The sequence below is a fragment of the Chenopodium album genome, chromosome 18 (assembly GCF_948465745.1).
Source record: "Chenopodium album chromosome 18, dcCheAlbu1.1, whole genome shotgun sequence".
Classification (NCBI taxonomy): domain Eukaryota; kingdom Viridiplantae; phylum Streptophyta; class Magnoliopsida; order Caryophyllales; family Amaranthaceae; genus Chenopodium; species Chenopodium album.
The window spans coordinates 9,924,010-9,937,842 of record NC_137851.1 but is presented as its reverse complement, the minus strand read 5'-3'; the positions used below and the strand labels follow the sequence as shown (position 1 = coordinate 9,937,842).

Here is a 13,833-nt window from a genome sequence, read left to right as displayed (position 1 = left end):
CCTTTTTCTTACACCCACTCAATTATCTTAAATCTCTTCTAAAAATAACAGTTAAACAATAATTGATTTAGAGCAAAAATAAATAAAACAAAAACAAAAGGTACGTAAATTATTTTGAATACAAATGACATGATTTTGTCAAATTAGAGAGTGAGGGATAACTCAAGTGGTTAGAGCTTTCCTCCCGGTTTCAGGAGATATTGAGATCAATTATCACCCCCGCGACCCCGCCCTTAAGGCTCTCCAAAGTCGGGAAAAAAAATGATTTTGTCAAACTAAGGACCTATTCCTTTCAGCTTATTTTTAGTTCAGTTTAGTTCAGTTCAGCTCCAATCAGTTCAGTTCATTTCCTAATTTCCTTCTCTCATAAAATATTCAATTTAATTCATTTCAATTCAGTTCAGTTTCAATCAATTCAGTTCAACTTAGTTCAGTAAATCAGAATAGGCCCTAAAAGTCGTAGTTTCCCATCTCTCCACAGTCCACCACCTCCTCAACATTTCGTTTCAAACTTAAAACAAAAGCCCAAAATCAAACGGCCTAACATATAGAGTGTCCTTGGCCCAATCTCTTGCTTAAAAATTCAGAATATATACACGTGCAAACTCAACCGTTAATTCGTTAAATATAAATAATTTATAAAAAAAAAATAAAAAAATCAATTTCTGAAAAGTTCGCCGTTTGCCGGCTGTTGAAGAAAGTTGTTCAACATTACATTGTGGCTCAGGCACTGCAACATCCATTTTCTCTCCTACATTTTCTCTCTCTTCCGTACGAAAATGGCGACTTCTTCTTCTTCAGATGAAAGTCTTCGCCGAACTCGAATTCTTTCTAGTAAGCTCTACTTCGATGTTCCTCCTTCTAAGGTAATTTGAATTACTTTTGAATTTTAATTTCATCTTTCATGTTAATTTTCTTTCGAATTTGAATTTGAATTTGAATTTTGATTTTGATGAAATTGTTTTGTAAAATTTTTAATTTGGATTTTTTAGGTGCCAGTGATTTATTCATCGGCTTATAATATTGCTTTCTTTGGAATTGAAAAATTGTAAGTAATTCTCTTTTGAAAATATTATGAATTACTATAAGAGTATAAGTTGATAAGCATATTGTATTGTTATTATTTGATGATTTTGGTTTGGGTTTAGAATTTGTTGTCTGTTGTGTGTTTTAGTATTTAAACAGCGATAGAATGGTTGCTGGCTGATTTTGTTATTATTTCGAGCTCGTTAAAACCATTTATTCTCAATTATTCTATTTAGTTACAGCCGGTTTGGTAGGCGGTAATAAATGGTGATAACGATGAAAGTACACGTCTGTTTTACTCCATAGTGAACTGAATTTGAGCAGAAAAAAAAGAAAAATAGTAAAAACTTAAAGTTTTATTATGAAAAAATGTAAAGTGTTTACTATGTTTATGAATGAATGCAATAAACTTAGCTGCAATTATTAATACTGGTGCTAGATTATCCGGAGGTCCAGAACACTTTAAAATGATGGATGCATAAATCCCTCTGAAGTTTTTTCTATTTATGAAGACAAATGTTGAAGCTGTTCTGGAATCTAGATTGTCCGATCAATATGTCAATGCCTTATAAGTTTGATGTAAATCTCTGTAATCACTTACCATTCGATAAATAATAGGCATCCGTTTGATTCTTCAAAATGGGGACGCATATGCCAGTTCCTTGTTTCAGAAGGTGTACTGGACAAAAAATGTATCATTGAGCCTGAAGAAGCTTCTAAAGAGGACCTGTTAGTGGTAATTGCACTAGTTTCCCAGTTGTTGTATACTTCGTATAATTTTGATTATCCTTCTCTCATCGCCTGCAATATAAATGTCAAAAATGGGAATTCCATTTCTTCTTATACTGGTTGAATATCGGCCTACGAAGAGATGAAACTTCCATTCTTGACTCTTGATTTTCATCTCAATTTTGCTATGTCAATATCAAGAATGGGAGTTCCCCTCTCTTCTTGATCTATCTATCTGTTGTTGGTTCATTGCGTCTTGCTTAATGTTTTTTATTGGGGACTTTGTGTGTTTGCAGGTGCATTCAGAGAAATACCTGGATAGTCTTCAAAACAGCTTGACTGTTGCTAAAATTATTGAGGTATATCAATATATGTGTCACATTGGATTTTAGGAAAAAGAGCCATATTAATAACGGAGTAGGTTGTTTCCTAGTTCCAAGACCCTTGTTTTATCAATTGCTTTCTAATGTCCTTTGCCTTTCTTTGACGAATACATTGCCCGTACTTTCTACATACCTTGTGGTAATTGATGAAAAGTTGTTTTCTTTGCTTGGTATGCTATAGAAGCCGCTGGAAGGATTTCTTGTTCTTTTGTCTGACTTGCCGAATGCTTACTCCTTATATCTCTACGCAAGCTACTCAGGCTATCCTTTTTTTCTTAAGGCATAGGATATTATTGTAGTAGTATGCATGTTTCTAAGAATAAGCAAGAAAGGTAGACAAAGTGCTGATGGTGCTGATGGAACAGATTGCTGAATAAAATACCTTGGTTGCGGGGTTTAGTTCCTTTTAGTGCCTAAAAGTGATTTAATTCTATGTAGATAGCTGAAGTTATGTTACCTTTGTATGGCCTAACTTTCTTTTCACTATAATTTTATTTACAGGTTCCACCAGTTGCAATGTTACCCAACTGTATCGTACAGCGGAAAGCTCTATATCCATTTCGGAAACAGGCATTCTAATCACGATACAATTAATTTTCTTTCTTATACTCCATTATCAAGTTTAATTTTTTATATCCATGGTTGTAGGTAGGGGGATCTGTTCTGGCTGCAAAGCTTGCAAAAGAGCGAGGATGGGCCATTAATGTTGGTGGAGGTTTCCATCATTGTTCTGCAGATAAGGGAGGTGGTTTTTGTGCTTATGCTGACATCTCCATCTGCATTCACTTTGCTTTTGTTCAGTTAAAAGTATCAAGGTATTGGTGATAGGAATTTCAAACATCTTGATTTGAATTTATTTTGTCACAATTTTTATATTATAATTTCTGATGGTTTGGAATTGGCAGGGTTATGATTATTGATCTTGATGCACATCAAGGGAATGGTCATGAAATAGATTTTGCTGGAGATAGTACGATTTCTTGTCTTCCTTGATTATCTGATTGCTCAGAATTCAGTACAAAATTCTTATATTTTCTTTCTCTGCAGAAAGAGTATATATACTTGATGTGTACAATTCTGAAATATATCCTGGCGTAAGTTGTTACTCTGCTGCTACCAGAAGTTTTGGATTTTTTCGCTTTTAAGAATTATGAAGTTGAATCTTGTGAGTTCTGTCCAAATTTATTTAGAAATTGAACTTTGATCGTCATTCTTGGGCATTGTTGCTTATAGAAGTGATTAAAAGCAAGACTCTGGATTGGATTAAGTAATAAACTAATGACAAAGCCCTAAAAGGACCATGGCCATTTTAGTTCTCATACGATTATTTTCAGTTCAGTTTAGCTCAGCTCTAATAAGTTCAGTTTAGTTCAGCTCTAATAAGTTCAATTCAATTTAGTTCAGCTCCTAATTTCCTTCTCTTATAAAATATTCAGTTCAGTTCAGTTCAGCTCAGCTCTAATAAGTTCAGTTCAGCTCAGCTCAGCTCTAATAAGTTAAGTTAAGTTAAGTTCAGTCAATGAGAACAGGCCCTAAGTAATAAACTAATGATAAAGCCCTAAAAGGACCGTGGCCATTTTTTCTTTGCGGAAGATCTTTCAAGAATTTGCATGTGAACTGTTTGATGTAACTCTTGTCTATTAGAGTAGTAGATAGCAAACTGGATAATGTGCTGAATGACTAGTATATTGCCTGTAAAACACTTCTCAATGGGTATTCAATGTGCCTTAAGAAACAATGGAAGTTAAACTAGGACTAGGTACCCACCACAATTATTGTAGTGACAAGCCCCATTGACACACAATGACACAAGGCACATCAGGTTAGTGACTTGTACTAGGGACAATATGTACGCAGTGTAGTCAATGGACATTGCAAGTAACACAACAGTCTGTATCTTTCAATTTTTTTTAAATAAAAAATTCCATGTCAACTAAGCTCAGAAGAGGACTACTAAGCTCTATTGGCAATTAGAAATAAGTGCAGGTGAGGTCTATAAGATCATGCAAGTTTGGGTCAGATTAGTTCAGGGGTGTTTGGATATAAGAACATAATCAAAATGGAAAAGGGTTTGCCTGGGGGAGAGGTGAATACGGAAGAAAGGAGCTGGAATAATGAACAATATCCATAGTGTTTATGATTTGATGATGTGCTTGTTGAGGACTTTAATTTGCAGTCAAGCTTCTTGGGTGTTTCATATCTGTAGCAATCAGTTTGGATTGCAAATTCTTAGTGGATACACGCTGAGTCCTTGGTTACATAATTCTTTTTGAGGCATGCAAGTGAAAGTTTATTTTGTTGATGCTAAAATCAAATATCTGAACGAATCGAGAAAATATAGGAATTCTAGAGTGTACCTTATTGTGTTTCTTGCCTGGGTCATTTCTATTCTCCATTTCCTTAGGTTTGTGATGATGTTTCTTTGATATATGCTTCAGGATTATAACGCCAGGAGGTTTATCGATCAGAAAGTTGAAGTTGCAGTAAGCCATCAGTTGAAAAGACAGAAAGCTTGATCATTTTAAGCTGTCTTTGTGTTAACAGAATAAGCTATTGTTTCATTTGTTTTACAGAGTGGGACCACGACAGATGTATACTTGAAGAAAGTGGATGACGCACTCGAGGTATGCAACATTTTAGCTGTGCTTATGTCTACTGCTTGGGCTACCTTTCTGGTCTTTTATTCTTTTAAATGTACATGTTTGCGGAACAATCTACATATTTCAATGTGATATATTTTTATCTAGAAACTTCAAGAGCCTCTTGCCATTCAGTCTTTATTTGTTAGAGATCTTTACAAGGATGTGCTGGAGTACAAACTTGATCCCTTTATACATTTATGACAGGTTGCTAGACGAAGTTTTGATCCTGAGTTGGTGGTATACAATGCTGGAACCGACATCCTGGATGGAGATCCACTGGGCTGTTTGAGGGTAAGATCAAAAAACTTAATTTTTTTTTTTTGTTCTCAACCTGTATTAGTATTAGTACATTGCCTCTTCTGCACCTGGTATTTGTTACTTTTTCCTCTACCTCTTTCAATGTTGTTATAGTTCTTGGCGCTTGTCATCTCAAAGGGTATATCTGATCCATCCACTAAAGTTGTGTTGAAACTATAAATACAGAAATGAGAGAGGGGAAAGAAGAACTTTTATATATTCAATCCATTGAAAAACGGACTACATAGCAACCTATATATAGTGCAAAATAACTAAGCTATAAGTAAGGAACATGATCCCATGATCATTGATCATGCTAACATTAACCCACTAAACTAACCCACTACTATTATGACTCCACTAACACAAACTAATACTTAGTAGAGCATATTCCTATACATTAGGAGTTGACTAACCACTAACAATTTGAAGCAAATATTCCAAGAAGTTGGATTGCTAGAGATGAATTATGATTTAGACTGTTTTGAGTGGATTCATCTAAGTTTGAACATAAAGAATGCTAACCCTGAATGTTAGCAAATATAGTTAACATTGCTTACCTTAACTTAAAAGTTAAATTGGTAATAAGCTTACATCACTTACATAGAGGGCTAGTGATGACAAGCCAGAAGAACTATGCCTACCATACTAATTGGGGGTCGTCCCCAACTTCAGAATTAAGGCTCCAATTGTTGTTACAAGTCTAATTGGGTATGCTGGGGTGGATTGTGCTCAATAGAAAAGAAAATTATTCATTGCTTTAATGTCTTTTTGTCAGAATGAGAGTCATCATATGTTTCCATGTTTATCCAACATTCAAAATATGTATAGCAAGGGTGGCCATTAAACAATTGACTTTGCAACAGATGTCTTAACTGAATGCTAGCTTAATATATATCAATATATGGAAATTTTTATATGTGTTTCTTGTTGTCTGACAGTAGAATGGTTTATGGGTGATAAATAGGTAACTGACTCATATTGCTCGCAAGACATAATCACTGAAAATTCTTTAGTCTTATACATATTCTCTACTGGACTTTATACCCCATAATAAATAAAATCTAGAAACTCCTTCTAGCAACAGCCAGCTTTTTTGATAAAATATGATCATGAAAGATAATTAATCCAAAATATATGAGGTGAGAGGGGCTTGAAAAGAATTCAAGACCAAGTGTCTCTTTCAACAGGAAGTTTGCACATTAGTCACTGTGGACGTGCAGCTCTTGAGTTTTTCTGGGTTAAGGTTTAGTATTTCTGGCCTCTTGAGTTTACTTACTGGTGGTTTGAATAATGCTGAACTGGACTGTTGATCCTTAAACATCTCGTATGTTGGGGAATTTTGGGCGCAAATGCATTTAGTTTTTGCAGTGCTCTTAGTGTTGAAGTTGATTTGTTTGAGGTTGTAAGTTAACAAAGCTTATTAGCTTACTCATGGAATTCTATTACTTGTTTCCAGATTAGCCCTGATGGTGTAATCAAGAGGGATGAAAAGGTGTTTGCATTTGCTCATGAGAAGGGCATTCCTATATTAATGCTGACATCAGGTTCTATTCTGTCATTGAGCCATCAATCTATAATTTGTTTTTAGTTCTCTCAGCAACAAAATGCAAATAACATTGGTATTTGAGGTCTATCATTTATGGCTGTATTTCACAGTATTATTATCGAATTATGCTGACTGACTCCCAAGTTCATAACAAGGACCTTTAACAAAGTTGATTCCATAAGTTGATTTTCTTTTGCTTCTCTATGTGACTTGATTATGCGTGTGTGGTATACTTGATCTAATCCTATAAACAAGTTTTTTCCTTTCCAATACGCACACGCACACACACACACTCAACACCACCTCTGTCTGGGATTTTGACCACACCATGTCGGTTGGCCTGACTCAAGAGGGGATCTTCATCCCCCTGGACCCAAATTAAGTTTCTATTACAGTACATCGCTCACAATCATAAATTTTAATTGGTATCCCATCTTTTGTTTCAGGTGGTTATATGAAGTCAAGTGCTAGAGTGATTGCAGATTCAATTATCAATCTCTCCAGGAAACAATTGATAGATATGTCAGGCACTGCAGGAACTGGAGGTCAAATATGAACAATTGTGAACATAATATGGAAAACAAGTAGTGTGTTGTAGCAAAAAAAATGCCCTTTTGTAAATAACATGGAAAGAAAATAGTGTGAATTACCATATTGTTGTATCGTATATAAGGTATAATGTCACGTCAGATATTTTACCAGTTATTGTTCTAATACTGATGGAGGTCAAGTTTTTTATCTATACAAATTTGTATTTTAGTTTTTACTATGTATATGTGCTACGTGGAACTCCATTATGAACTAAGCAGTAAGCACATGTTTGATATATTATAATAAGATTAGGCGATTAGCTCAGCTCGATCTTGTGTATTTCTTATAAGCTGAGCTTGAACAAGTTAATACTCAGCTCGTTGACAATCCCTATCGCCATCTAGTACTATCACCATTATTCCATTAATTTAGTCGTTGACATACTACATCAGTTAACTTTTAATTGCAACGTTGAAATATTTTATATCTCACAAATAATACCCTAAAGTTGCAACTAAAAGTTAACGGAGGTACCGAGGTAGTATTAACAGTGGCGGTTCCAGGAATTTTTTGTTATGGGTTTTCGAACGTAAAATAATATATTTCCTTCGTTGTTTTTTATTTGATTTAATTTGACTTTTATACTATTCACACTCATTTTTGATCGCCTGTTGTGATTTATACTTAAGTTAAAACATAGCCATGCGAGTTTTTGTTTAAATCGTCTCAATAAATCTCATTACAGTATCCATTAATTATAATTTTTACTTAATTATTAGAAATTACTGCAAAATATATTGATGATTAAATTTATGTACTGGCAAACAAGATATGTAACATGTCAAATAAAAAATAACAAAGGTAAGTTACCAATTACACAAATTTGGAACGAACTATAGTTACTAAACAAATCCAATGACCAAGTAAAATAAGGGAATAACAATAACATTACATAGGCTTGGTTTAAAAAATATTTATATGAATGATTAAATGGAGTTATATAGTGAATTACTGAAGGACAGAACCCGCGTCGGTGAGTAAGGAGCTACTTTGTGTTGCACACGGGCCTTCACCACTGATCCATGTCCTCAATTATAAAAAATTAATGGCACATAAATTGTTATTATATTCTTTCTATTTTTCAGATTTTGGCTTTAGCAGAAATTTCAGAATTCCAGTATGGGTTCAGCTGAACCCATACTGGAACAGCCACTAAGTATTAAAATATCTGTTGCATATATATATATATATATATATATATATATATATAGGGGAGGAATCCGATAAGAACCTTCCTCTATATAAGAACCCAATCTTATATAAGAACTAATCTAAGTCGTAGGATTAAATTGAAGTAGACGGTTTAGATTAATGGAGAACAACTGAACAAGTAATGGCATTAGTGTAAATAATGAAGCTGCCCAACTTCATATTTTACCCAAAATATCTGATTTTCTCTCTCATCAAACACATTTCAAACTTTCCTTCATCTTCTCTCTTAAAACCACCAAATTTTCTCTAAAATCCATTGTAATTGCTTCAAATCAAAGCAAATTACATCGATTCCTTCTGATTTTTGCTCAAATTCAACGAATTTTATTCATTAACTTATATATAATAAGTTGAATTAGGCAATTAAATTAGAATTTTTGCAAGTACGAACCCTAATTTGACGGAAGAATAAATTGAAGAAAATTTTGAATGGAGGTTGGTGAAGAACAATATATTCGTACAGAAATCTGTTCTGAAATGCTATGGTAACTTATACTCCAATATTTTCAAAGATTTTGATGATTTTTTGGGTGATTTTCGGCTAATATTTTTGTGTACTACGTGTGTGTGTGTATATATATATATAGTTCGAATTGTTGCAACTTGTAGGCTTGCAAGAGAGTCTGAGTCTAGGTAGTAAGGGTCAAGTGTGTTCATGTGTTGTGTGCGTATCTTGTAGATGTTGCAGCTATTGGGCTGTTTTGGTATACGTGTGAGGTTGCAAGAAGTTTGCTCTAATGTGGCTGCACTTTAGGCAGCGAGTGCCGATGCTATAGGAAGGCTGTAGAGTGTTAAATGAGTGCGTTAAGTGCAAAACAGGTGGCTGGTTGTTGGACCTGTTTGATGAGTTGCCTAGTTTGTAAAGTTGTGTGTTGCATACATTAAAAAATTGACATAACAATAAGATATGCTTTAGTAATTTATATTAACCAAAAGGAGAAAAACAAGTAAAAAGTAAAAGTGAATTAGCTGAAGAGTGAAGATTAGAACATAGGAAGAAAGTTTAGAATATGGGAATAAAAATTAGAACATTGAATTGGGTTAAGAGTTTCGTCCAAGATCTTGTTAGAGCTTGTGGTGCCATGAGGTGTTGGGGTGTCGACTTTGGTTTGATTTCAGGGTTATTGCCTTGCCTCATAACTTTAGGAAAGCTCAAAGTATAAGAATGAAATTTAGAACATAAAGAAAGCTCACAGTAAAGAATAAAATTTAGAACATAAATAGAAAAAAAAATGAGAACATAGTTAAAACATAGGGGAAATCAGAACATTGGTTTAGAACATAGGATAAATCATAGAAAAATGAGATTAAAAAGGTTTAAATAATAGGAAGTAGGTGATTAAAACATAGGTGAAAAAACTTTTGAACATAGGTAGAAGAATTTTAGAACATTAGAAAAAAAAAATTAGAACATTAGCTTAGAACATAGGATAAAAATTTAAAACATACGAAGAAAATAAAAATTTAGAACACAGTAAATAATTAGAACATAGAAAAAAAATTTAGAACATAGACACAAAAAACTTTAAACATAAAGAAAAAAAATTAAAACATAGGTAGAAAAAATTTAGAACATAGAAAAAAATTAGAACATAATAAAAATTTAGAATATAAGAAAAATTTAGAACATGGGAAAAAAATTTAAAACATAAGAAAAATTTAGGAAAAAAATTTAGAACATACAAAAAAATTTAGAACATATAAGAAAAATTTAGAACATACAGAAAAAAATTTAGAATATAAGAAAAATTTAGAACATGAGAAAAAAAATTTGAACATAAAAAACATTTTAGAACATACAGAAAAAAAAAATTTAAAACGTATGAATTCAGAACATAGAAAAAATCTTTAGAATATAGGCTGAAAAATTTAGAATGTAAGAAAAAAAATTTCGAACATAGGAAAAAAAAATTTAGAACATAAGACAATTTTTAGATCATAGGTTTAGTTCATAGGGAACATAAAATTAGAATATAGGTTTAGAACATAGAAAAGAAATTTAGACATAGATATAAAAATTTAGAACATAGACAAAAAATAATTAGAACATAGGAAAAAAAATAAACATATTTTAGAACATAGGAAGAGAATTTAGAGCATAGTATAGGTTAAATTTCAAGTTGGAGTACTATATTTTTTTATTATGTATGCTAAAACATATAGATCATAGTATAGGTTAAATTTCAAGTTGGAGTACTATATTTTTTTATTATGTATGCTAAAACCTATTAGCTCAAGTGGTAGAGCACTATGCAAATGCATAGGGAATGTAGGTTCGATTCCTACATAGGTTGTGTCTTTAAAAAAATAACTTAAAAAAAAAGAGAAATCAAATTAGCACTAAGTTATACAAAAAAAAAAAAGAAAAAAAAAATTAAACATTGGGTTTAAATGATCAATTACTATGGAAATTACGTTACAACTAAACTTTTGTGCAAAACTCACGTCATCACATTAGACAAATGAACCTACGTGGGATTCGAACCCACATCTTTTGTGCATTTACACAATGCTCTCCCATTGAGCTAGTAGGCTAATATATATAAAACATTCGGACTTAAAAACTACTAAACAAGTGAGCAAAGCATTTGTACTATGTTTCTCTACAAAGCTATTTGACACTACATACAAGCCAAAGTGAGGGATTTGTAGTTTCATACCTTTAAGCATGAAGCAACACATTCTCTGCGGTTAGATTTGACCAAATTGCAGGTTTAACCTTGCAGGGATACTAAGTAGTACATACAAATGCACAATTCTTTAACAAATATAAGAATCATATACATACGCAAACCAAAGGGTGGAGAGATTTCATAGGTGCTACTTTGCATCCTAATTCATAAAAAATATTGACATTTATTTTTAATGATGATCAAAAGATGTAGGATCATTTTCCTTGTCTTGGTGATTTGAGGGAGCTTTAACACAATGTGCTCAATGTGTCGTGGTGAACTTAACTGGTGCTTATGCAACTGATACAAATTCAAATCTGTAAAATATTATATGCAATCACTTGAAAGGATAAATGCAACTAATGACTTTCTTGGACTATAGTTTACAAAGAAACTCAAGCTTTGTGAGAACAGGTTACTAGCATATGATTTCCCTCTAGTGACTCAAAGAAACGGTTCTTAGTTCTAACTATACTCCAAAATTCCTTCAAATCAAAGCTTAAGAAGTCAAGATTATTGTCATCGGTAGCACATCATTATCTCTCTGATGCAAGACATACTAGGAACCAAGTTGGTAAATTCCAACAAAACTCACATAGAGAAGATACAAGTTAATGTAATATTTATAGGGATTGAATGAAGGTACAACTTGAGGAGTTTTAAGACTATTATCATTAGAAAAACAAGCTTATTGTTCATTATTCACAACACCAAATACAATAGAACATGAATAAATTTTAGAACATTTGCATAATAGTTTAGAACATGTGCACAAATATTTAGAACATGATCAATTATAGTTCAAAAAAATATGAAATGAAGGGTCAGACATTTAACCAACAAGCTAGAAATTAACCTGATGGAAGAACATTGATGAAGAAGATGCCTGCATTAGATCAACTTTAGGATCCAAAATAAGATATGATAAACCTGAAATTCAAAATAAACACACACAATTAATAAAATTTGATAAATGCAACAAAATCATTAAAATATCATCAATACTACTGTACTACCTAGTCCTTATTAAAAATGCTTAACAACCACAAAACTAGATTAATCTTTAAAACATAAAAAGCAAACTTTTGAACATAAAGAGAACATTTACAACATACATAACAAACTTTGAAACATACATGTACAGTTACATTCCTCACATACAAAGAAAACAAGAGCCGAGAACAAACTAGCATCAAAATCACATAAAAAATCGCAAAAGAAAATCAAACAAAACAAAATCAAAATTAGAGCAAAAAAATAGAACAATCAAACTGATAAATAATCGAACAAAATAAATAGAAATCGCCAAAAAAAAAAAATCGAACCTAAAATCGCCAAAAAAAATGGCTAAAAATCGCAAAAATATTGACGAGAACCTTAATTTATGAAGAATTGGCACAAAATTCGAGAGTTCAAGCAAATTTAAATGAACAACTTGATGAATCTTGCTTTAAAAGCTTTGAATAATTGAACAAGAGTTGCAAAATTGGGGAAGAACTTTAGAGAGAGAGAAATGTTGCACCAAAGAGAGAGAAAGAGCTGACTAAATCTATAAAGTTTCTATTATACCATAAAAAGTTCATTAATTTACAATACTGCCATTATTTTAATCCGGGTAAATATAGAGCGTTAGATCTCAATTGATCTAATGGCTGAAAATGGTTCTTATATATAATGGGTTCTTATATAGAGGAAGGTTCTTACACGAGCCTTCCTCTATATATATATATATATATATATATATATATATATATATATATATATATATATATATATATAAAATTTTGTGCCCCGTGCGAAGCCCGGGTTATTTATTAAATTTTGAGATAAATTTTTAATCTAGTCAAATTTCAAAATAAATATCTCTAATACAAAATTAGTTAGGAATTGATGTACTTTTGTGACGATTTAAACTACGTAATAGGCATGTAAATGACTAATAACAATATTGGTATTTTTTGAGAATTATAATCTAATATTTTATTGAATAAAATTATAATTCAATTTATGCATATAAAATATTGGTATTCTATCGAAAATAAAACTCTCAACTAACAATTTTATCGTAAAATTCTGTCCAAATTTGATTGAAAATAGAATTCTAAACTAATTTTATATCTTATGAAGTCTATCTAAATATATCTAACGTAGCGCGACACTTGACGAAAAGTTGGAATATCAAGTGCCACTATCTCGTGGCCTGCCTAAAAGTTTAGCTTTATATATTAGTTACTAGTTTTGTGTCCCGTGCGATGCCCGGGTTGTTTATTGAATTTTAAAATAAATTTAAAATCTATATGTCAAATTTTAAAATATATCATTGATACAAATTAGTTAGGAATTGATGTGCTTTTCTGATGATTTGCTATCTAATAGGCATGCAATGACTACTAATAATAATGTTGGTGAAAATGTTCGCTTTAATACATTAAAAAAAATTATAAAAAAAAATAGCAAAAAATAAACTAAATAAAATAAATGTTCAAAGCACGTTGGATTGACCCGAACCCAAAACTTTGGGCGAGGTTTGAACATTTCTTGACTCGTAACCTGAAATGACCCAATCTGAGATGTTTCATGACCCAACAAACCCTAATTGGCAGGTATCCATTCTATTAGATTGTGAAGTATATAATTTTAACCAATTAGTATATATTATAAATGGATGTTTTACGCTTTGAATTACTTCCTTCACTCCAAAAAATATTATGATATAAAAAATAAATTTATAT

General features: G+C 32.0%; 1 protein-coding gene across 2 annotated transcripts; it reads left to right on the top strand.

The window, feature by feature from the left end:
- The first annotated feature begins 653 nt into the window (after window positions 1–653).
- On the top strand, window positions 654–7,342 carry LOC145591444 (histone deacetylase 2-like). 2 transcript variants are annotated; one of them, XM_081647895.1, is made up of 13 exons: window positions 654–866; window positions 993–1,048; window positions 1,645–1,762; window positions 2,052–2,114; window positions 2,640–2,708; window positions 2,787–2,953; window positions 3,044–3,108; window positions 3,186–3,232; window positions 4,577–4,621; window positions 4,712–4,762; window positions 4,985–5,071; window positions 6,537–6,624; window positions 7,073–7,342. In XM_081647895.1, the coding sequence occupies exons 1-13, from the start codon at window positions 780–782 to the stop codon at window positions 7,180–7,182; spliced, it is 1,053 nt and encodes a 350-aa protein (XP_081504021.1). In that variant the 5' UTR covers window positions 654–779; the 3' UTR covers window positions 7,183–7,342. The 2 variants fall into 2 exon arrangements, with proteins under 2 accessions (XP_081504021.1, XP_081504022.1); XM_081647896.1 differs by lacking the exon at window positions 4,577–4,621.
- The last annotated feature ends 6,491 nt before the right edge of the window (window positions 7,343–13,833 follow it).